Source organism: Panthera pardus, unplaced genomic scaffold (assembly GCF_024362965.1).
Source record: "Panthera pardus isolate Hobbes unplaced genomic scaffold, ASM2436296v1 HiC_scaffold_11, whole genome shotgun sequence".
Lineage (NCBI taxonomy): Eukaryota > Metazoa > Chordata > Mammalia > Carnivora > Felidae > Panthera > Panthera pardus.
This window is the reverse complement of record NW_026526666.1, coordinates 100556117-100581052: the sequence shown is the minus strand read 5'-3', so window position 1 is coordinate 100581052 and position 24936 is coordinate 100556117. Positions and strand designations below refer to the sequence as shown.

Sequence of the window (24936 nt, the reverse complement as noted above, 5' to 3'; positions counted from 1 at the left end):
AGTTTTGCTGGCGTCCGCGGGTTCTCATGCACTGGTTTCCCTGCATCTCATCTGAAAGCTGGGTCCGTCTCTCTCTGAACAATACCTTGAACCTCAACATACTGAGTAAACTATAGGAAATCATCTGGAAAACAAAGCAAGTTAGTTGTCTTCATCTATCATTATTGGTCAGAGATCCTGAAGCTCAGTGACTTGGAAAAGGAGGTTATCAGGAGAAATTTACTTTGGTTTAAAGGTCTTTCCAAATATTTCTTGAGCTTCTGCTCACTCCTGTGGCCAATGTGAAACACCTGCTTCTAAGAATCTTAAAGTTTACTTGCCCCACCAGGTATTCTATTCTGCAGGGTCACCACTGCCTGTGTTTGAAGATAAAAAGCCCTTAGGAAATGAAAAGATGAAATGTACTGAGTAGACGGTGAAGGGAGAGAAGCAGCAAGAGGGGACCCAAGGAAAGAACTGACGTGCACAGCGAGCACGGAAGACCAAGTTGAGGCCGACGCAAGCAAGAAGCCAGCGGACCCAACTGCCCAAAAGCGGGTCAGTGTGTTTCCTGCCTTGATGTCTCCTACCCCAAACTACCATCTCCTTTTCTGGGTCCCCTGCCGTCCCTACCACGTAAAGTGGCATGTGAATGCTGATGTCCTTCTCCAGCACAAACACTGTGAAGGCCAAATGCAATGCTGCTTACCTCCTGGTCTGTAGACAACATCATCCTCAGTGATGTAGGATGTTATCTCGCCGGTGTCTGTCCTTTCGTAGCGAGATTTTTTTTTCGGTGGTTTCTTTTTGTTCTTCTTGGTGGACTCCTCCGTGGTGGCACTATTGTTGTCATTATCCTCATCTTCACTGTGATCGCTCTCGGCATAATTTTTGGCTCCTCCTTCCAAGGTACAGCTCCTGCGTGGCCTTGAATTCTCACTCTCTCTTGCTTTGTCTCGTTTATCTCTCTCTCGGTCCCGATCTCGGTCCCGGTCCTTCTCTTTGTCTTTGTCTTTGTCTTTGTCAGCTGTCATGATTCGCCACGTGCCTTCTTCTGTCCTCTCACGGCTAGGCCTCCGTGAAAGGTAGACAGTAAGCCTGGGCTTCAGTCTTCTGAATTTCTCACTCAATTCCAGGGAAAATCCAACCACTCCAACTACCCCAATGCTTCAAAAACGCTAGGCAACAAAAGAGAGAAAGAAAAGGATTTTACTTTAACATCTTCTCATATTTCCTTCCTAAGGTGGTGTTTTGTTACATTAATCTCTTACTTGCTTTTTAGCCCTCAGAACTTCTCATGGGCCACAGGAAAAAAGGTAGGACAAATGACACAAAGTTTAATTATATGCAGTTTTGGTCTCAGCTAGCATATGGTTTGGGATTTACTACCGCACCAAAAATGAAAACGTCTGAATGCATACTAGTAAACCACACTTTCTGTACACCGTTTTCTTCTTTTTAAGGAAAAAGTGAAATATACCCTGGTAGAAAACATACAATGGGTACAATTATCCAAAAGGAGCTTCATAACCCACAATATTAATTTGAAAGGGCAAGAACCTATATACTAAAACTATTTCCACCTGGAAAACCAATAATCTGGACAGACTCAAAATATGTCTCAAGATGTCTCTCACAGGGTACTATCTTCGGAAAACTTTCTAGCCACATTCCAGAGCTCCTCTCAAGAATAAACCAAGTGTTGACGCAAACAAAAGTGATGACCACAAGATTCTTTTGCCTTCAATGTACCTTTTCCCATCTCCGAAGTCTACTATTCTATTTATTTTCCATGAAAAATGGTACCTCTGAAGATACATTATCTCTGCCTGAACAAAACATAACAGCTTCCAAAAACAATCTTCCATGTTTAGGGAATATTAGGTAGTTTTTACATTCTTCCAAATTTCCACTCTTAGTAATTTCCCTAATAAACTCCTCCCTAGAACTAAACCCAACAAGGAAAGCCTGAAGTTCTTAAGACTTTACAATGAGAAGATAGAGTCCCAAATTCCAACCCAACACGGTTCTTAACAAAAAGTTTATAGGAGGGGGGGGAGGACAACAGATGGACACAGACTGTTTTGTTTACCAGTCAGTTTTTGGACAGTCATAATCGCCAGTAATTTATCTTTTGCAGTCCTGTATCATCTTCTTTCATTTGCTCAACAATCTGTACTTAACACTATCTATGTGCCAGGTGTTCGGAACTGAAGATACAATGACGGAAAAACTCAAGAGTCCTCGCCCTCAATGCTCTAATGCCAAAAAAGCAAACTGATCAATATGAGAACCATCTGTTTCTCGTGTTACTAGGGCCGGATAAGAAACAACATATGCAAACAAACAAAAGATCGGTCCTCTTTACTTAGACAGCAACAAACAAATCAGCTTGCAATTACATGCCTTAGACACAGAGAAAATTCTCTTCGGTCATGCCAAAACCATAAAAATTATCATATACTCTCTCCAAAGCTCTTAGGTCAAATCTGACACCAGAAAAGACCTTTCCATAAGCACCTCAACTATCCTTAGGCATTCGAGAAAATAAAAAATGTTCACAACCACCTATGGGAGACAGACCCATGAAGGAGCAAATAAAGCTGATCATTTAAAACAGAGTCAGAAAGGGGCGCCTGGGTGGCTCAGTCGGTTAAGCGTCCGACTTCAGCTCAGGTCACGATCTCGCGGTCCGTGAGTTTGAGCCCCACGTCAGGCTCTGGGCTGATGGCTCGGAGCCTGGAGGCTGCTTCCGATTCTGTGTATCCCTCTCTCTCTGCCCCTCCCCCGTTCATGCTCTGTCTCTCTCTGTCTCAAAAATAAAAATAAACATTAAAAATAAATAAATAAATAAATAAATAAATAAATAAATAAATAAATAAAATAAAACAGAGTCAGAAGGGGGAAAGCATGTAGCACAAACCTAGATTGCTTCCTTCTACACGGGAAATATGCATCTAGATAGGATTTCCATTTTCTAAACATATTTTAAGAAAATGAAAAATTATCTTAGTGCCTGCAAAAGTTCTGCCCATATGAATCATCTGCTCAACAGACAGTAATATACTCCTAAGTCCCTGTAGGCCACTAGTGTTAGCAATTGAAAATACTCAAAGAGACATATTACTTTCTCCACTGGGCTTAAGTTAAAGCATGAACAAGCCAATCATGCAAGAAAGAAAACTATCAGCTAACGCCGTTGTTAAAACATTCCTCTTTGACACTGAAAAACATACCAAGGTCTCCCGGGAATCCGAAAGAACAAGGGCTTAGGCTGAAAACCTCGCAGATGTATTTCAGGACAGACATCTGATGAATTTAAGAAAAAGACCATTCTCTCCAGGGTTAAGAAGATAACCAGAAAATTATGTAAAAATATTATTTCAGCACTCAAAAAAGAAAAAAATAGTAAGTCCAAATTATACATCCAACACCACTCCCTACAAAATCATATACTAGCTTCTATTTACAAAGAAATTTGAGTTGCTTCTGCCAAGAGTAAGCAAGAAAGAAAAATTCAAGAAAAAACAGAGAAAGCATCCACAAAATGAAATCCCGTGTGTGTATCCAACTTTCAGGTAACTAAGAACAGTGATAATCCAAAACAAAAGTCAATTACCATTTACATTTGGCTCTAAAATACAGTGCAGTGGGGATATTTTTCTCCCTCTGCATTTCCCATACTAATCATAATTTTTCTGAGCTTCATCTCACAATGACCAACATACAACAATAATGTGACATTTAAGGAAAGGGACCCAGAGAGAAGCCAGATGGCACTGAGAAGGGTAGTTGTCACTTCAATTTGCTAGAAAAGATTTACCATTACAACAACAGCGTTTTTGTTAACAACACCGGGTTCACAGCAGATTCCTGCCATGATCTCACTCAGTTCTTTTTCTCAACTCAGTGAGGTGAACCAGACAGAAGTCACTGTCCCCACTTTACAGACTACAGAAGGGCAACTGAGAAGAGATCATGTGCACAAAGCCACACACCCAATGATTCTTCCAAAGGGAAAGCAGTTCTACAGGTAAACCCCATCCAACCTGAACAACCTACTCCTCAGGTTACAATCTATGTTCCCAGGGTCACCAGCTCTTCACAGGCGCTAACTTTTCCTACAGGCATCCAGGCTGATAATTCACACAGACAGATTTAGGAAACCTGTCTTTGCCCTTCCCTTCCAGAAAAGAAATTCTTGTCCACTAAGAAAGACAAAAACGTTGAAAGTGTCTCTGTCAACCCACTGCTCCACCCACTTGAACAGAAAGCGGTAGAACATATTGTAACAAGTAACACGAGAGAAAAGCTACTCTATAACATGTTCAGATTCACAACAATCTTCATTTATTCACAGAACAAATGTCTACCAAACCCCTGCTGCGTACTAGTTACCGTTCTAGGTGTGAGGAGAGTAGCAAAGAGCCACGAACTCCCTGCCCTCGTGGCATTTATGTTTTAGGGAGTGGGGAAAAGAATCATACTCAAAAGAATAATACATATATAGTACACGAAAAGATCTTACATGGGGAATCCAAGGGGGACATAGAGTATGGGTACATTGCAATTTTAAATGATGGTCGGGGAAGCCCTCAGGGTTTGCCCCGAGCGAGACATTTAGAGAAAACGCCGGAAGGACACACGAAGGGAGAGCATTCCAGCAGAGGGAAAGCAGGTGCAAATGTCCAGAGGCAAGAGTGAGCTGGGCACACTCAGGACATAGGAGGCTGCAGTGGTATGAGAAAGAGAGAAGCAGCTGGAGAGGAGATGGGGGTGGGGGGTGGGAGGGCTGGATCCTGCCTTGTGGGCCAGAGTAAGAACTTTGACGCCTTTACTCAGGTGCCATGACGTGACATGCGGTGACTCGAATGACACTTGAGCCACCGCGGGGATCTGAGCAACAGAGCAAGAAGACACGATCTGACCTCTGTTCAAGATCACTCTGGCCAGTGAGAAAAATCCTGAAGGGATGCACGTGTTGCAGCACGAAGACCGGCCAGGGAGGCGGCCGGCTACAACAGGCCAGGTAAGCGGCGAAGGCAGCTGGGGCAGACTGGCACGGTGGTGGCAGAGAGGGGACGAGTCCTGTTTTCTATGTATCTTTAAGATAAGGCTCAAACAGGATGTGCTGACAAACCGGGAGGTGAGGTGTGAGAGAAAGAAGTCAGGAACAACCCCAAGCTTTCTGGCATGACCACTGGGCGAATGAAGCTGACGTTACGCAAGTTCTGGAAGGAAGATCAGGAGCTCAGGTATGAACATGCAGAGTTTGAGAAGCCTATAAAAACCACACGAAGATTTTCAGAGGTCCAGGCTGGAGACCAAAACTTACTTTTTAATTTAGTTTTGAAAGCCACGAGATTGTGTGATGTCACCAAGGAAGCGAAGGTGAATAGTTTTTCTGATAAAAATTTTTTAAGCCCACAAAAACATGTACTGCTCGTGCTGGAGTGGAGAGGATCTTCAAAACAGACTTACAACTCACATTTCCAAAAGCAGTACCCCTAGGACTCGTGGCAAACACATCCTCCTCTCACTGGTTTCCACACTCGTCAGGTTGTGTTTCGTCACCTCATCGCAACTGCTAAATCCGGGCAGCCGGCCTGGCTCTGTCTTCCGCTAATCGGAGTCCAAGGCCTTCAAGAGTCGGTGATACGGAAGCGCTCTTTCTGACTTCAGGTGACCGCACCTTCCGTACAAACATCGCTCGCCCCTTCAAAATCAGGCCAACAACCCACCCGCAAACCCCTCACTACCGATCCGAGCCGATGCAGATAAAAACCTAAAAATTCAGTCACGCTCGGGGCCGAAACCACACTTAAGAAACCCACTTCCTGGGGCGCCTGGGTGGCTCGGTCGGTTGGGCGGCCGACTTCGGCTCAGGTCATGATCTCGCGGTCCGTGAGTTCGAGCCCCGCATTGGGCTCTGTGCTGACAGCTCAGAGCCCGGAGCCTGTTTCAGATTCTGTGTCTCCCTCTCTCTGACCCTCCCCTGTTCATGCTCTGTCTCTCCCTGTCTCAAAAATAATAAAACATTAAAAAAAAAAAAAAATTAAAAAAAAAAAAAAAAAAGAAACCCACTTCCTGATACTATCCAAGCAGGTCCCAGAAGGTCAGGCCCAGCACAGAACTGGGCTGAGAAGCCAAGACCCAAGTTCTTGGCAGTGCCATGTGCTGTCCTGCCTTGGGCAAATCGCTCTACCTCTCTGAATCCGTTTCCCTGCTGTAAAACGGGGACGACAGCTAGCCACGCCACGAGAGCTGCTGTAAGGATTAAGTTAATTAAGCATACCATATGGAGATGCGCTCACAGATTGCAAAGCGCTCTACAAATGTAAACTCTCAACAGTAGATAATCCCCAATAGTACACTGTGCCATGCATGACATAAATGGAGCCCAACACCATCCACACCCTCAAGAACTTATCTTCTCTTGAGGGGAAGTGGGGGTTCTACTGCACAATTAAGAACCAGATTGTGTAAAATTGACTACAAATAACAAAAATTCAAACAGATCCTCTCTGGGATCATGTAAAACTCACTTATCCATGAAAACTTGCCTCTCCCTCCTGACTTTTCACTCCCTGAATTCCAATCATCTCACTTACTCAAGCCAGATTCCACAGGACACTCGACTCACCAAATGCAGCTAGTGAAGTACACATAATTCTACCTCATTGAACCAGAGCAAGAAATATTTATGTGTGTCACATGCCTAACCACACACCAGGCATTTTGCTCAGCTCTTCGGGTCTCCCAATCACATGCCGAATCTCTGATTTATCCGTTGCTCCAGACGAAATGTAACAAGCCATCATCTTTCGCATGGATTAATACAACTGCCTTCTAACCGGTCTCTGTGACTCAAATTGTTTGTTTTGCCTTCCTTCCGATTCATCCTGCAGTGCAACCAGCCAGCAGCTCTGACAACCGCACCACTTTTTTAAAACAACTTTATAGAGATACAATTCACACAACACAATTCAGCCCTTAAAGTGCAATTCACTATCCATCACCTCTTTCCAAAGACTGCAGGGACCTTCACATCCTGACTGTCCCTTCACTTGTCCAGCCCCATCGCCACCTCTCCCGTATGCTCCAGCTACCTCAAAACACTTCCTTCCATCTCAGGAACCTATCTGCTCAGAATAATCGTCCCCTCCCCTCGGTCTACCTAACCTCAGCTCAAATTCAGGCCCTCAGGCATGTCTGCTGCCCAACTCCAGGAAGGCTCCCAGACAGACCAGAGTCCAGACTCCCACTGTTCCCCATCCTGCCTATAAAAGGACCCTCGCGGACCCCACTACTGTCATCATCGTTTTTTTAATTTTTTAAAAAAAAATTTTGATGTTTATTTTTTATTTTTGAGAGAGAGAGAGAAAGAGAGAAACAGAGTGCAAGCAGGAGAAGCAGAGAGAGAGGGAGACACAGAATCCAACGCAGGCTCCATCCAGGCTCTGAGCTGTCAGCGCAGAGCCCGATGCGGGGCTCAAACCCACGAACCGTGAGATCATGACCTGAGCCAAAAATCAGACACTTAACCAACTGAGCCACCCAAGCACCCCACGTCATCTGTTGTTAACCTGTGTCCTTTCTCCACCACCTGACAAGGACCATGCCCACCTATCACATGCTCACTGAAACAACTCCCACTAAAGCCATTTCCTCTCTGTCACTGGAGAGCTGTCCATCTGGCCATTCAGCATCCCCTGAGAGGGCTGACCACACACCCTCCTTCTGGAAAGGCTTTTTGCCTTTGGCTTACCTGGCACGGTCCTCTCCTGAGCCTACCTGCCTGACCCTTGGCCCCCAGCCGGGCCAGCCAGTGCAGGAGTTCCACAGGGCCCTGTGCGGGGCCCCCTTCTCCCAACGTCCATCCTGGTCAATCTCCTACACTTCCGTCGGTCCACACACACCACATACACACAGGTGATCCCCAAATGTGTCTACCAAACTTCGGCAGAGTGAAGACTGTCCACCTGAAGTCTCCTCCCGGAGGTCTCCAAAGTGTCCCCAGCATATCCAAACTAAAGGCACACTCTGGCCCCAAATGAGCCCCTCTTCTAGATGGTCTCTCCCGGTGACTAGTTCCCCTGCCCATCCTTGCTACGCAAGAGAGGCAGCATCTTTACTGCCCACCTTTCATCCTGACGTCAACAAATCCCGTCACCGTTACCTCGTAAGTTTCTCTCAAGCTCCTCTACTTCAGGACGCCTCCAACACCACAACCTCAGTTAAAGTTACTAGGACAGGGGTGCCTGGGGGGCTCAGTCGGTTAGGCGTCCGACCTCGGCTCAGGTCACGATCTCACGGTCTGTGGGTTCGAGCCCCGCATCGGGCTCTGTGCAGACAGCTCAGAGCCTGGAGCCTGCTTCGGATTCTGTGTTTTCCGCTCTCTCTCTGCCCTTCCCCTCCTCACACTCTGTCCAAATCTCTCTCAAAAAAATAAACATTTAAAAAATTGTTTTTAATTATTCATGAAAAAAATAGGTCATATGATCAACCTAACCCCATTCAGTAGGTACTATTGTTATGTACATTTTCCCAAAGCAAAAGCAAGCACAGACAGGCTGAGCAAGCTGACCAAAAATCACACAACTATGTGTTAGATCTAGAATATGAACCCAGGCCACTGACTCCAGAGCCTAGACTCTTAACCACAAGGCCATATTGCCTTAAATTACCCGTCCTTAAAAGCCAAGCTATCCAAAGGGTGTCACTGTAGGCCCTTGAGATGAAAACAGCATTTTGGGAACATTCACCTTGTCTGGCTGGAGGTATTTTCCATTAAGAGTTGTTAGTCCTATCCATACAAGCTTGCTTTCAAACCCACTCTCTGAAAGTCTAACTAGATCAGGAACCAAAGCACCTCAAGAACATCTGCCTTTGCCATTTCTGCATTTACCATTCTCCTTTAGGAGCAAAAGGAGATGGTCCCCACACGGAAGACCTAAGAAAACTGCCCAAGAAATATGGGGTCAGCAGGTCTGTGAACCCTGGCAGAGGTAAGACTATGTTTTATCTAAAACTGATGTGGTACTAGAAGCAGGTTGTGAAGTTCTTCCCCCAGACAAACCCAACCGTACAGGCAAATGGCTGGCTACACACGCCCCTCCCATGATTCTCTACATTTGGGGTTAATGAATATTGAAACTCCCATCAATCCTGAGTTCGTACCCTCATCCCTAGAGCACGCGTCTTATTGAAAGAATCTACACAATGGAGATGGGATGTACTAGCCAAATTCGGAGAGGGAACTTTGTGGCACCAAAACATAAGGAAGCACAGAATGAGCGCCCCTTATTCAGAAGTGGAGGTAATGCTTAAAGGAACACTTCCCCCCTCAGAAACTTGGGGGGAGAACTGAAAGAATGAAGATGAGTGGACTCTGACAAATATATTCATTTCTTCCAAAAAGAATAACAAAACACAGGACCTACAAAAGGTTTGGAAAGCACCTAGAACAGCAAAACTCTAGATTACAATTAACAACTCAATTAAAATAAATAACAAACAATATCTAATCTTCTTTTTTGAAGTAGGAGTAAGGAATTCCAAAAGATGAGGTGCCTAAGCAGGTTTCCATACATAAACGAGAAAACAAATAACCAATCGACCCATCATCCTTTTCTTTAAAGAACACACAAACTCATTTAATATAAGCAATCGTTGTCCTATACTGTTAAATGTGAAATTCTGCCAAATCCACACAGAATTTTTTACTTTGCACACTACCTACAGTTGTGTCCCTGCTGCTCAGTAGGTTAAGGAAAATTCACCGTCGCTCTAAACCAGGCCTACTCAACTGTGGCAAGATAAACATTTGGGGTCAGATCATTCTTTGTTGTGTGGAAGCTGTCCGCCGTCCTGTGCATTATCCCTGGTCTCTACCCATGGTAGATCCTAACAGCACAACCCACTGCTCCAGTCAGGACAATAAAAAAGAACTCCAAATATTGCCACATATCATCTGAGAAGCAAAACTGCTTACAAAGGAGAACCACTGCTTTAAAGAAATAAAATTATTTGTCTATCACAGAGATTTCAAGGGGTTAAACATCTGTGTTGCTTTATTCATAATTATGCTTGACTAACATGCAACCCATAAAACTAACACCATTACAAAAACTGTAAGATGGCATGTTCTTTGTTCTCTGAAATAAGCTAGACTAATTCAAAGCACTGCCTGAAATAGTAATTACACAGGTGTCTAAAGCTGAATTAGGAAAACAGAAGTAACATATCCTGAAAATCTTGATGTTTTCTGGCAAGCCCTGAAGATTGTTAGGGGTAATATTACTCATTGGTGAGTTGCCTGATTGTGGGGCCAAGTGGATGCTTCTGTTATCATACAACTGAAGAGAAAACCTGATGTCCACGATGCCAAGTACAAGGGAAACCAAATGCCTATGAATTCGAGCCCCTGATGTGAAAGGGGATAGAATTCCTAAGCTCATTGGCCCAAAGCAAGGCCATAAAGAAAAAACTAAGCAGATGGAGAACTATAATATGGTATATCCGTACAACAGAACGTTATTCAGCAATTACAAGAAATGAAATACTGATACAACATGGATACAAAACCTGGAAAACATTATGACATGCAAAAAAAAGCCAGTCACAAAAGACCACATATCATATGACCCCATTTATAGTACATGTCCTGAAAAGGCAAATCCACAGAGAAAGCAGATTAATGGTTGCCAAGGAAGCGGGGGACAGGGCAGGGAATGACAGTTATGGTTACAGGATTTCTTTTAGGGGTGATAAAAAATGTTCTAGAATTGACTGTGGTGATAGTTACACCTAACTGTGATATATTAAAGCCATTAAATTGTATACTTTAAATGGGTAAATTATAAGTGAATTATATTTCAATACAGCTGTTGAAACACACAAACAGCGATTTTACAAACTAGTAAGAAAAAGCTCAAAACTTTACTGCAGTTAAGAAAAAAGAGCTAAAACACACAAACAGCAATGTTACAAACTAGTAAGAAAAAGCTCAAAGCTTTACTGCAGTCAAGAAAAAAGATACATCTGACTAAAACAAGGATGAGCTATTACTCTGTAATTGAGTAAAACCACCTCTTAGAGCTGTAAAAGTATAGTTAATGAACACATAGAAGGAGAAGTTTTATCTCCTGTAATGCTAAGAATGAGAGAAACTTTCTTTGGACCACAATCATCTTTTTGTTTGTTTGTTTAAGTTTATTTATTTTTGAGAAAGAGAGAGAAAGCACGAGTCAGGGAAGGGTAGAGAGAGAGGAAGGAAGAGACAGAAGAATCCCAGGCAGGCTCCGCGGCATGAGCACAGAGCCCAATAAGGGGTTCAAACTCACGAACTGTGAGATCATGACCTGAGCCGAAATCAAGGGTCAGCCCGCTTAACCAACTAAACCACCCAGGCGGCCCTGGACCACAACAATCTTTAACATGCAGTAGTATGTGCTCATGCACAGGTGTGCATGACATGTTCAGAAGCAGGTAAACTGGACAGGGTTGCTTTCAGTCTGCAGGGCTCCAAGATGCAAAGTAACTCACAACCATGGCACATAAGCTCTCAGCATTTGACGAAAGGTAAGGACAAGGTGAATTTTATAGTTAATACAATTACACTTCACACATACATGAAAAACCAAAAACATTCATAATGCACTTCTAATCCATGGGTACAAATTATATCAAGGGAAAAACAGAAACATAAAACTCATTGGAGCAATCCTTCTAAAAACACTTAGATTCCGAGTCTTCGATGAAAAGGAAAGGTAGCCCTGACTAAAAGCAGAAGTCTAAATCAAAACTCAATTTGCCATTTTCTATGTCTGAGCTATTCTGACTGGGTGTGATTGTCTCCAGGTTGACCAAATGTGTTACCCTGCCTTCTTTGTTAGCCTGATGTCATTCAGAGAAAAGCAGAACCACCAGAACTACTCAGGTCCAGATGCCGGCAACCAGTGAGTGAGCAGGGAGGACGGGGAGTCCCAGGGCCTGGACCACAATGCTTAGATGTTGCAGCTGTTGTAACCCTGATCATCAAATAAACACAAAGTCCAGAGCAGAGTCTTGGTTAACTGTTCCATTAATTCAGCAAATATTTACTGAGTACCCACTGACTGCCAGGAAGTGCCCTAGTCCCTACAGATACTTGTGCGACCAGAATACACACAATCTGTAACCTCAGAGAGCTGAGAGTATAGAAGGGAAGGAGCAGACAATAAACAAACAAGAGCAGTGTATTACCTGGCGGTAAGGGCTACGGAGAAAAGCAAAGCTGGGCAGAGGGGATGAGAGGCTGCTAATTTATTTAAGGTAATCACCGATAAGGGTCACCTGACCTAAAGAACATACGTGAGCAAGCTGTGTGGCTGTCTGGGAGAAGGCACTCCAGGCAGAGAGAAAAGCAAGTACAAAGGCCCAAGGCAGAAGCATGCCCAGACAGCAGCAAAAGGCCAAGGTGGCTGAAACAGTGAAAGCAAGAAGGCAGCCAGAGATGAAGAGAAAGCTGGGGGCATTTACTGAAGTAAGAGGAAAAAGCCAGTTGCATAGAAAAGGAACTGAGTGACATTCTAACAGACACTCTGGCTGCTGTAGGGCTAGGAAACTATTGATTTAGGCAAGGTAGCGGCATGCAGGTGCCGGCAGAGGTCAGATTGTAGATAGGCTGTTCAAGGAGAGCCATCAGAATCTGTTGTCAGATGGGACGTAGCATGAGACAAAGGAGGGGCCCAGACCTGGGCCTGAGCAACTGGACAAGTAGAGCTGTCATTTACTGATATGGGGCAGAGAAGGAAAATGGGAAATTCTGTTTGGAACAGGTTAGATTTGAGATGCCTAATAGATCTCTAGAGTTGAGAGGTTAGAAAGCTCTAGGCTAGAGATAAAAATCTAGTCTTCACCACACAGGCAGTATCAACAACCATGAGACTGGCCAGTTGAAACCAACAACTGGGGATGAAATACACAAGGTGGCAAGAAAACAGTCTGCAGCAAATAGGATATTACAGACAGGCCAAATAAATCTGTGAATGACCAGTGAAGCTACAGTGACGGGATGGTGGAAAGACCGCATAAGGACCCTGTTCTGAAAATCCTGAAAGAAATAAAAACAATACACTGGTTTATTCACAGGGAAACCCAAAGCATATGTAAGGTGTCTACAGAAAAACTCCAGATTAGTGATGTTACCAAAAGCTGCATTTAATAAAATCTAGGCTGCTACAGTCTTGTTGGTTTCCACTCCAGGAAGACACATTAGATGGGAACACTCCCCTACCCCGTTTCAAAGGGAAATGCACCTGCTGTCCAAAAGAAGACCTGGGGGCGGGGTATGCTATTTGAAAGATACTCACCTTGCAAGTTAATAAAAGAGAATTATTGGATTAAAAAAATAACTTCGCTAAGTAACATTTCTGAGTTCCTGAATTGAACACTGTAAAGTCCACATGAAAAGAGAGAAAAGAAAACATGAGGCGTAATAGGCTCATTAGATGTTTACTTGGTGTCATAATTGGAATCCTAAAGAATTGGCGAGTCAAAGAAGGTGGGGGGAGGTGTATTGTTTTTAAATACTTAGTATGAAAGGTTTAACTGGATTCAAAAATCTATGTGATTAAGAAAACTGTGATTACATTAATCAATTAAAGAAAGTAAAGTGTGCCACCAAATTTAAAAGATAATCATATGGGCACCTGGGTGGCCAACTTAGGCTCAGGTCATGATCTCGTGGTTTGCGGGGTTCAAGCCCTGCGTCAGCCTCCGCACTGACAGCTCAGAGCCTGGAGTCTGCTCAGATTCTATGTCTTCTCTCTCTGCCCCTCTCCTGCTTGTACTCTCGTGTGTGCGCATGCTCGCTCGCTCTCTCTCTCTCTCTCTCTGTCTCTCAAACATAAATAAATAACTAAAAACTTTAAGATAAATAAATAAACAAAAGATAATCATACTCTGGAAACAGAATTTTAAACACTCAAACTACTAAATTCTAGCTAATGACAACATGTTTCCAGCAACTAGAGAAAATGCAATATTCTTCTATTTGCCACCTCCTTCGCGATGAACAAATTCTTTCATTAATGGTGATCATCAAGAATTTGAAAACATGTTCATAAGAAAAGTCTTCACCAGAAACTGACTAGTCATTTTACGCCTAGAATCTAATATAAAAATGTATGGTTCACAGAAGCAAGCTCAAATTTTCCAACAGAAATTTGGAAGAACCTTTATTTGGTATTTTAGGCAAATTCAACATTTATTATCTTCCCTCACTGTTACTTCCTGTCTTATATTTGAGAAGTCATAATGAATTTTTCCACAAAGTCCCATATAAGCACTCCCAAAATATTTCCAGTTTACCCAGTATGCTACACAAATATCATCTTCTACATACGTGGAACAGTGGGAAAAGCATGAACTCCAGGTAATCTGAACAGTACACGCATGTTCTATAGCTGACTGTTTTAGATTCCCTGTACTTGTTGGCACCAAATGACTGATTACATTAAGAGTAAGAATAACCATAAAGGGAGGGGAAGGGTCACTGCCCAATAAGAGAGTCTAGGTTTCAAAATAAGCATTCTTACATATAATTATCTAGCTGCCATCATTCATCAGCAATGAAGACAGCACTGCTTTTTCTCAGCACTAAAGTCTCTCCATGACCAACAAGGGCATCCAAGATGCCAAGAGCAGTGAAGTGATATATGACATATACAGCAAAAAGCTGAAAAGCACAAGAGTCAAATCTGTGGGTACTCAGAGCCAAATGGAGCCTGAAAATGAAGAAACTACAAGTGGAAAGAAGGAAACAGTAGAAGGAAGCATGGGACAGCACAGACCTACAGAGTGTCACCTGAAGTTCCCACTGCAGGTGTCAGCAGTAACCTCTCAGGTTATCAGATATACCATACGTGGCTTCGGGCCCCAATACGTTAAACCCATTGTACCATCAGTTTACAAAGAGTCCCTTGGCAGAATACAAATGGCTTAAGAGTATACCAGTGCCTTTCTATTAGATGTTTACCAAAAAAACCTTAAATACCATTAACTCAAGGTCAGATACTAATTCTGTATACAAAAAACAAACAACAAAAAACAACAAAAACCACACACACACTTGGATATGTGTAATCAGCAGTACGTAGGAAAAAACTCATATGGAAGACAAGATATTTTTTTTTATTTTCACCCTCCTCCTGATGAGAACAGATAAACATTCAAGAATAGTCCCTATTATTATTTAGTAGCTTAGTTTATTTATTACAACAAACTTTAGAGGATGATATAATGGCCCCACATAACCCATGAAAAACCCCAGTCCTGCTCAGCTTGTAACACATTCTCTAATAAAAAAAAATCATTTACCTCTTGGACCAGGTCCACCTGGGAAGGAAAAGAAAATGCCTTCAAGTCTACGTCAAGGTTTTCCAATATAAATGTGGCACCTCTCTAAAGCAAGTGTCTGCCAAGATCTTGGAAAGATCATTGCCAAGAAACCCATTAATCTGCAACAAAAGACTCCAAAAGATAAGTATCAAAGTGAGAAAAAGTAAATATGTTTCTTTAAAGAATGGAGTGAGAAAGCTCAAGGCTATCAGTTTATATTAAAACATACACAAATTAGATCTACTGCATTACAATTTAAAATGTAAATTTTATTAAATATTACATGTGCAAAACTGTAGGTTTTTCCAGAGCCCTTATCTTCATCCTGACATTTATAAATTATTAATGCAGCCCTGTATCCACCACTGGACTGTTAGGAAACCTTGTGATTTATAGACCTGAACATTATCATCAGAAGGAAAGTAATACTGGGAGGGAAAAAAAAGAAAAGCTATGTCTTCAGAACTTTTCCAACAAAGCTTTTTTTTTTTTTTTTTAAATATGAAAAAGCAAGTGAAAGGATGACACCTATGAACAGTAACTGCGGTAACAATGAGCAGGACTGAAGGAGGCAGACACTGCATTTCTTCCAGAAGCAAGTGCATCTGCTAACAAGACTTATATTGGTCACGTGTTGGCAGGCTTAATCAATACCACACAGGTATTCTTTTCTAAGCTTTCATCTCATAGACTCTTAAGAAAAAGACAGCAGAGCAATTGCCAGATTAAATGAGGTCTGTATCCCAACTGTTCAAAAGTCAAGTTCCCTTGACAAATTTCCTCAATTTTGTTGTCAAGGAAAAATTAAACCTACAAGCAAAATACTCCTTCCCTAATCCACAACCACAAAACTATCAGAAGTTCAGTCTATTGCCCAATGTAAACGTATATTGAAGCGCTCTAGTCTCTAGTGACCTTTAAGAACACCTGGAAAGTGCAAGCAACGATATTCAACACGAGAGAACATAAATTTCAAAAGCAACTGACAAATGCAACCTGGAAGGCTGAAATGTAAATGGAGCATAAGGTTACAACAGCATTCTCCAAAGAAATCCTCTTTCTCACTTCAGAAAACAGAGGAATTTCTTCTCAAATCCTTTCAATGGAAAAACTGCCACTTCCAATTAAAGTCAATTTGATCAAATCTATGAGACCTGAGGGAAACGCACAGGCTCCCTTTCTTTACTCTTGTCCCTGCTTCCTTTGCAACTTGCAAACTGACTACCAATATGACTAACTACCTAGAGACATGTGTGCCATTTTCAACAACTGGTAATTTACAGTTTTGTTTGTTTTTAACCAGCTGGATGCAATGTGTATTGCTTCTTCCCTATAGGTCTGTCCCTTTTGATATTTTTTTAAACAAATGATATGATATGATATGAACTAAGAAGCATTTTTAGACTACTACAGAATTTTAGAATCATGTAGAAAAGGCAGTAATAGTAAATAGCAGCTCCTCTCATCAATGTAAAACCCACGGAAGCCCCCAATAGCAGGGAGCTATTTCTAAGCATCCAGAGAGCCTCATTACCACATCCACGCTAAGCCAATCCTACTCTCTACCAGGAACAAAACCCAGCAGGGTACATGTTTGTTGGTGACACTATTAGCCTTTCTAATAAATCTTAGGATTGGTAATCTACCGGATGGAATCAAAGACAAACTGGAGGCAGATGATGTCAGGGCTTCTATCTCTAGTTCCCATAAGATGATGCATGTAACTGAATGGAGAAGAGATTTTAATTTTGAAGAGTGTTGCGTTTCAGTTGTCTATTACATAGCCATCCAGACTGAGGTATCCACTGGGCAGCGGGAAATATAGTCTCAGCCCCAAATGCTCAGGAGGACCAAGGCAAGGTTATGGACTTGGGAGTCTCCAACATATAGGAAATGCTAAAATACAAAGAATCCAAAGACTTTAATATGTACAGATACTTAAATGAGATGGCCCAGAGAGAGCATTAGATGAAGACTACAGGGCTAAACATAGATACCGCCAGCTTTTCCCAAACCAAATTCCTAAAGAAAACAAAAATCTGGATGCCCTGACAAGCAGCCCAAAACAAACAACCATCACAATAAAACCTTCTGTTTAAAGTAAGTATGGGACACATTGCTCGTACTCATAATGTTTACACCGCATATTGTCCTATTAAAGGGTCGAAGAAGCCTATAGGTAAGAAAACTATTCAACAAATTAGTTACCAACAGGATCAAACACCCACAGGATATTGTCCAGTGTAATTCATCTCCAAAAACGATCAATGCCCCCCAAAACGGGGGATGCACACCTGGGTGGCTCAGTCAGTTAAGCATCCGACTCGATTTTTGGCTCAGGTCACAATCTCACAGTTCGTAAGATCTAGGCCCTCTTTGGGTTCCATGCTGATGGCATAGAGCCTGCTTGGGATTCTGTCTCTCTCTCTCTCTCTCTCTCTCTCTCTCTGCCCCTCCCCTACTCACACATGCACTTGTGCTCACTCGCTCTCTCTCCCAAAATAAACAAACATTAAAAAAAGAGAGATCAATGCCAACTCTTGTTCTTCCTTCCATAGTATGTGATGTGAGTTGTAGACAAGAGTAATAGAAATTCTTCAACTTAACTGCACTTCACTAATCCTTAGAAAGTCTTGTTGGGAACTGATGCCCCGAATACCTGCCACATCAACCGGTCCCTTAATCACTGATCAGATTTTAGAAAAATTCTCCAAACTGTTCAACCGGTCATTTTCTCCTCATGTTAGAGACCAACGTCAACTTGAACTACAGAACCATATAAAGAAGGATTCACTTCACAAAAGTTTTAGAAGGCAAGCTGAAGGACTAAATAAAGCCAAGTCAGGTACTTTCTACCAAGAAAGGACAGAAGAACAGAGGGACAGAACAAAGGGGGTTAAGGAAAAGAATCTGCCAGTGAGCAAGGGAGAGGAATCCACTCCCTCAAGTGGGATATTAAATTAAAATGTTAATAAACAGCAGGGGAATATCAGCATCTCCAGGGAAAAAAGAGACTCTTAACACCTAAAAACACCATAGGGTGCCAAAGCAGTGGGAGTATCTCTGGTCTTAGTGTCTGACTCTAGATCTCAGCTCGGGTCATGATCTCATTCACGGTCCATGAGTTCGAGCCCCGCGTCAGGCTCTGTGCTGATAGTACAGAGCCTGCTTGGGATCTCTCTTCTCTCCTTCTCTCTCTCTCCCTCGGTCCCTCCCTCACCCTCCCCCCCCACCCCAATAAATAAACTTAAAAAAAAGCAAATAAACATTTGTCGAATAACTATGTATCATACAAGTCCAATCCAAGCCATCTGAGAAGTAATCCTTAATGCCTCCAAAACCATGCCATACTATTCTTGCCCCTCTTTAATGAATTCCTTTTGCAATAATAGTCTATATCTTACAGCTTTGCATTTTAACATATATTACTAATGTAAAATATCTTGTTATTTAGTAATTCATGTGTTTCATATATCGTCTCCTCTCATTCTTCTCTGTAAACCTCTACAAGCAGAAACACACTCTGGTCCTTGCTAGCTTTAAACCGTGGGCAAGTCAACTGCTCTGTCTAAACTTTGGTTTCTTCATCTATTAAAAAAGAAGATAATAATACAACAGACGCCATGGAGTCATTGTGAGGAATAAGTAAAATAACCCACGTAAAAGTACTAATCTGCACAACGCCTAGCAGATACAAGATGCTCAATCTGTGGCACTTACACTGAAGATACTAACAAAAAGACCGTGCTCTGCACATCCCTAGAATCCCACCGCATGATACACATTTTGCAGAAGACACTATGTTAGAATACTTCTAGCTGATCCTAGGAGTATTTCAGTTTGTACTGCAAGATAGGAAGAACTGTCAGTTGTCAGAGAAGCTTGTTCTGACTCCCCAAGCCCCTCGAAAGGGCTCTCACAGCCCTCTGAGAACCTCTTTTCTTCACACCAACCTACTCTGGCTGTATAAGCATGGTCTCCTGTTTCTGCTTAGATTCCTAGGAGCAGAAATTATACCATGGTTAACTTTGAAAGCAATCAAATATTTGATGAATGAACAAAATCCATTTATTAATTAGGCTTCATTTTTCATTATCCACTAACATGCTTTCCTCTTACGATCAAAGAACACAGATCATTAAGGCAGAATAATAAGGTTCTCATTAATGTTTCTCTTAAATACACGAAAACAGGCCACCCCTGGGTTTTTTGTTTAAAATTTAAATTGCAACTTTCATGTCACATACTAACGGTGTCTTTATATTCCCTTTTTCATTCCAACTTTCTCTAAAAGAAAATAAAACCACATGTCCACAAAATTGTAACATGCCTGTCCACACGAAAATGCCCTCAGATGTTATTTATTACAGAGCCATGTGAATCACTTATGAGATGAACACAGGGCTGTGCTGTCCAATATGGTAGCCAGTAGCCACGTATGCCCGTGTAAAATAACTGAAATTAAATACAATTAAAAATTCAGTTCTTCAGTCTACACTAGCCACACTTCGAGTACTTGCCAGTAAGTGGCTAGGAGCTACCATATTGGACAGAGCAGATGTAGAACATTTCCGACACCATAGTAAGTGCTATTAGCACTGATTCGATTAAGTGTATATAAATAAAAATACTAAGAATCCCATTTCATCAATAACCTACTCCCTTTTAATCAACTCTAATAGCTCCAAGTACAAGAATATGCATAAACGCGAACCCATTGGCTTTATCCGTGACTTTCACAAAGACAACAGATTCTTAGAAAAGAGAGGGTACGAAAGTCCCGTACCAATCTAAGGCTTCTTTCCTCTACTCCTGCAGCAATTTACACAACTTGACCTGAGGAAAAAAGAGCAAGAAAGCATTTTTCTCCACTATACCTTTCATCCAACCATAGTCACATCTGCCAAGTTTTAGAATCACAGGTTCCATTATCTGACAGTGTCAGCATTGCTTTGTAAATTCCGCCTTCCACACTGATCTCCTCTGACTCACTCAACATATTATACCATCACTCTAAAATCAGGGCCTAGAGCCTCTCTGCCAAATAGACTATATGTAATGACAGTCTGGATAAATCATAAGTCTACCTGCTCTTGGGGGATTTTTCCAATCCTATGCAATTGCTGTGTGGGTATGTGGGAGGCTACACACGTTTCTTCATAATAAAAACAAAACCCCAATTTCTGCAGAGGTGGTAAGTTACCTCTGTATTCGTGACAAAACATGACAGGCAAAGTTCTGTTTTCCTGCAAAACTAGGAGCACAGGCACAAGGGCTGTGTGTAGAAACTAGGGCTTCTAGGAGCATATGTTTTCAACCACTTATTTGTACATAATGTTGAAATATCTCAAGGCATTCCCCGAGCACTTCACTAGTTTCATCTACCACCTGTGTTGATTCTCACAGGCTGCTTACACACAGGAAGAGGGGCAGAAGAGGAAGAAGCCATGACTTTGAGCAGGGATGTTTTCGTAAAATTCCTCCCTAAAACTTGAACCATTAACATTCTTCCATAATTCAATACAATGGTACTCACCTTAACACAATAACCTGGGGGAGATGGGTTTCTGAAGTGACGTGGGGGGAGGGGAATGTTATAACCTGGGTACGTGGCAAAGGATTTAACGTTCTGGATGAATGGCAGTCACCAACACCCTTTTCACGGAGACTCTGGGGGAAGTGGGGAAGGCTAGATGAACTTGGTCCGTAATCATTCCAGCTTTCTATTTCATTACAAGTATGAAGGAGAAGGAAAAGCGGGTGGCGGGGGGGGGGGGACCTTAAGTATCTGTAAGAGTTGCATTTCTCAGGAACACCTTCTTTCACCTGCAAGTACCAAGTACCAATGACCTCTGAGGGGAAAGGTCAGCCATCTGCCTTGAGAGGAGGCCAAAATGTGAGCAACTATTTCTTTGCACTGAAAGAGCTTCTGAATCTGAGAAAGTGAGCAGAAGTAGGGTGGTGGTCTACAGAGCAAATTCTCCCCAGGGAATTCGAGCTTGAATACAAAGTACTGTATCCCATAGAAAACGTTCCCAGTAGGCTCTGACAACAGGAAGGAGCAATTGAAAAACCAGGACATAAGGTCATATGGATGGGGGGAGGGTGGGAAGGGGAGAAATAAGGAAGATGAGGGAAGAGTCTGAAAAAAAATCTTAGCTCGAGGCATGAGAATCAGAACCACAGGCCACGAGGTAAAAAGGAAAGAGACACTGTGAAATATGGTGTCACCTATAAGACACCTATGCTTAAACAGGTCCTTGGGAGAAAAGAAAACACTCAACCAGGATTTTCTAAAAAAAGAGGGGGGAAGATTATACCACCTTAGTTCCCCACTGGGGTGTGAAAAACTTTACTAATTTAAGTGTGAGAGAATGCCATTGTTCACATCCAGCTCAGATTAGGACCTTCAAGTACTATAACCCAGAAAAAAAGGATACAGGTAAATAAAAGAATAAGAAAAAAAATGCTTTCCATGAATATGGGTCAACTCTGCAGGAATACACGTCAAGAAAGCATTACCATATGTCCTCTACAAAGTACACATCGAAATTTCAACCAGCTAAGTGGAGGGCAAGAGAAAGAAAGGAGGAAAGCATGTAAAGAAAAAAAAAGAGAGAGAGAATGGAAATTTGAAAAGTCATCATAAAATAACCATAAGCACCAACAGATAAAAATGTTAAGAACGGGGAAGAGAGGTACTTATTAACAAACTTCCTGGACTTGTAAGACCATGTGTCTCGGGGCACCTGGCTGGCTCGGTCAGTAGAGCCTCAGGGCCTGGAGCTCTTGATCTCAGGGTAGTTGAGTTTGAGCCCTACGTTGGGCATGAAGCCTACTTTAAAAAAAAAAAAAAAAAAAAAGGTCTTTCCTTACTTACAAAAAAGCTAACAGAAACGATCCGAAAGAAGAGTAAGTGGAGGGGTGGGGAAAGATGTCGCAAGAAGAGACATGAAACCAACAATAAACGCCACTTCTAAGATGGTCCAAGAACTTCCAAACCAAACCAGATACGAACTGTATATAAGTGGAATAAGCTGTAAGGATCTCATAGATCACGGTTCATACACCAAATTCTTCATAGCAACCACAGAGTCTTTTTCTTAAGTATTTTGGTCAGGTGCTTTGAAAATGAGGTTTTGGAAGCCACATCTTACCACCTTAAAAGGTAAGATGGCTGGTTCTTTAGTCTAGCTCAGTTTTAATTTCTATAGCAAATATTTGACTTTAAAACATCTAACACCGTGGCAAAGTACAAATATTGGCTTAGCTTAATCATTCTCTATACATTATTCTACTTCCCCCGTAAATATAAAATACAAGAGGAAACCTAAAATCATTAATGCCTAAATTTGGCTGCAGTTTAAAATGTACTATTAAACAAAATTTGAGAGTGAGTATAACTTCAAGTTCTGTATCACAGGCCTTCCATTAAATCAAGAAGACAGAGGCATCTGGGTGACTCAGTGGGTAGAGTGTGTTAACTCTCGATCTTGGGGTTGTGGGATCACTTAAAAAAAATCTTAAAAAAAAAAAAGAAGACTATGATGACAACAAAACAGCAAAAATAAAGAAATAGGGGCGCCTGGGTGGCTCAGTCGGTTAAGCGGCCGACTTCGGCTCAGGTCATGATCTCGCGGTCCGTGAGTTCGAGCCCCGCGTCGGGCTCTGTGCTGACAGCTCAGAGCCTGGAGCCTGTTTCAGATTCTGTGTGTCCCTCTCTCTGACCCTCCCCCGTTCATGCTCTGTCTCTCTCTGTCTCAAAAATAAATAAACGTTAAAAAAAAATTTTTTTTTAAAGAAATACAGCCTGTAGTTGGAATTTTAAGAGACGCATTAAAGAATCAAGTCAGAAGTGGGAGGAGAAACTGAAATGGATTATTTTATATCCTAATATTCATATTGAGAGATTTGAATAAATATAGTAACTCAACATGGCTCTAGGTTTGAGAAGCAGACCCCTAAGTACAATGAGCTGCACACCAAAAGTAAGTTTTGCACACTCTCCTCTTATTCAACATAATCATGCAAATGAGACTTGAGGCTTATTTTGATCACAAGTTTCATGGACTCTGAATCCTAGCCTATTTTGGCTAAGTGACAAAGATTTCTGCCTTCCTCACCCCCAGGCTGTCCTTTGTGCTGTAGCTCGGTCATATCATAAGATTAAGTCTGTTTATTCATGTGTGAAATGGGGACTTGTTCCTTCCCTTATACTACAGGCTGTCTGTAACAAAGTGGGGCTCTATATTCTTCACAACTTCATGACTAATAATTGCAAGTAAATTACATCTCCCTTCCTTTTTAACATTTATGGAATGTGATACAATAAATTCTCCACATTTCTTAAACTACACAACTGGTTTCTTCTGAGGCACTATGAAAATTCTGTCATTCTCTTGGGAGTCTCTTGTTGTTGTTCAAGTCAAATTTTCCTATTTGCATTTTTGTTGCTGTTCTGACCTTGGGAATCTGTCCTACTAAGTATGACCCACCATAAACTTTCTCAAAATGACTGTGACCATGTCTTGTTTTATAAGCATATATCTTGGTTTCTTTTGGGGTCAAAGTGTTTATTATGTATTGACAATAAGCATTCCCATGTGCAGACAATAAAAATTAATATTACCTACAAAACAAAGATAACAGCACAGGACTTCCTAATGTCTGTATATCCAGGAATGTAAAGCATGTAACGATTATTTAAGAAAATGCTGGCTGTAGTAACAGAAGCTAAAATAAAAATTATAGAAGCAAGTAAGGATGTACTTTTCACAGGTACTCCAGCCTCAATCAGGTTTTTTAAACCAAGCCTTTATTAGAAATGACACGGATTCTTTCACAGGGCTTAATTCAATCCAAAGAATCAGGAGTCTCAGATCAAATTCAAAAGTAGGAGATAAAACTACACAATGCTATATAGTTTGGCAGAATGAGCACTAGTGAAGCCCAAAGACATCAATCAGAAATTAGCCTCTATTGGGGTGCCTGGGTGTGTCAGTCGGTTAAGCGTCCGACTTCGGCTCAGGTCACGATCCCACGGTTCATGGGTTCAAGCCGCACGTCAGGCTCTGTGCTGACAGCTTAGAGCCTGGAGCCTGCTTTGGATTCTGTGTCTCCCCCTCTCTTTGCCCCTCCCCTGCTTGCACTCTGTCTCACTCACTCTCAAAAATAAACATTTAAAAAATGAAAAAAGGGGCGCCTGGGTGGCTCAGTCGGTTAAGCATCCGACTTCAGCCCAGGTCATCATCTCACCGGTCCAGAGTTCGGGTCCCACATCAGGCTCTGTGCTGACAGCTCAGAGCCTGGAGCCTGCTTTGGATTCTGTGTCTCCCTTTCTCTCTGCCGCCCCCCACCCACCCCCACCCCGCTCGTACTCTGTCTCTCTCTCTCTCTCTCTCTCTCTCAAAAGTAAATAAACATTTAAAAAAAAAATTTAAAAGAAAAAAATAAATTAGGCTTTATTATTTTACCAACTCTGGGCCTTGCTTTCCTCACCTTAAAAAAAAAAAAAAAAAAAAAGAACAGGACTCTAAAGCTCTATTAGAGTGATTCACCAAACTTCAATTGAAT

The 24936-nt window shown here is 42.0% G+C and overlaps 1 protein-coding gene across 1 annotated transcript in view; it reads right to left on the bottom strand.

The window, feature by feature from the left end:
• The window catches only part of RERE (arginine-glutamic acid dipeptide repeats), a 422698-nt gene that overhangs the window by 260468 nt on the left and 137294 nt on the right, over positions 1 to 24936 (bottom strand). Inside the window, 1 exon segment of the mRNA XM_053899022.1 lies at positions 689 to 1157. Coding sequence (XP_053754997.1) covers positions 689 to 1013 — 325 coding nt within the window. The 5' untranslated portion in view covers positions 1014 to 1157.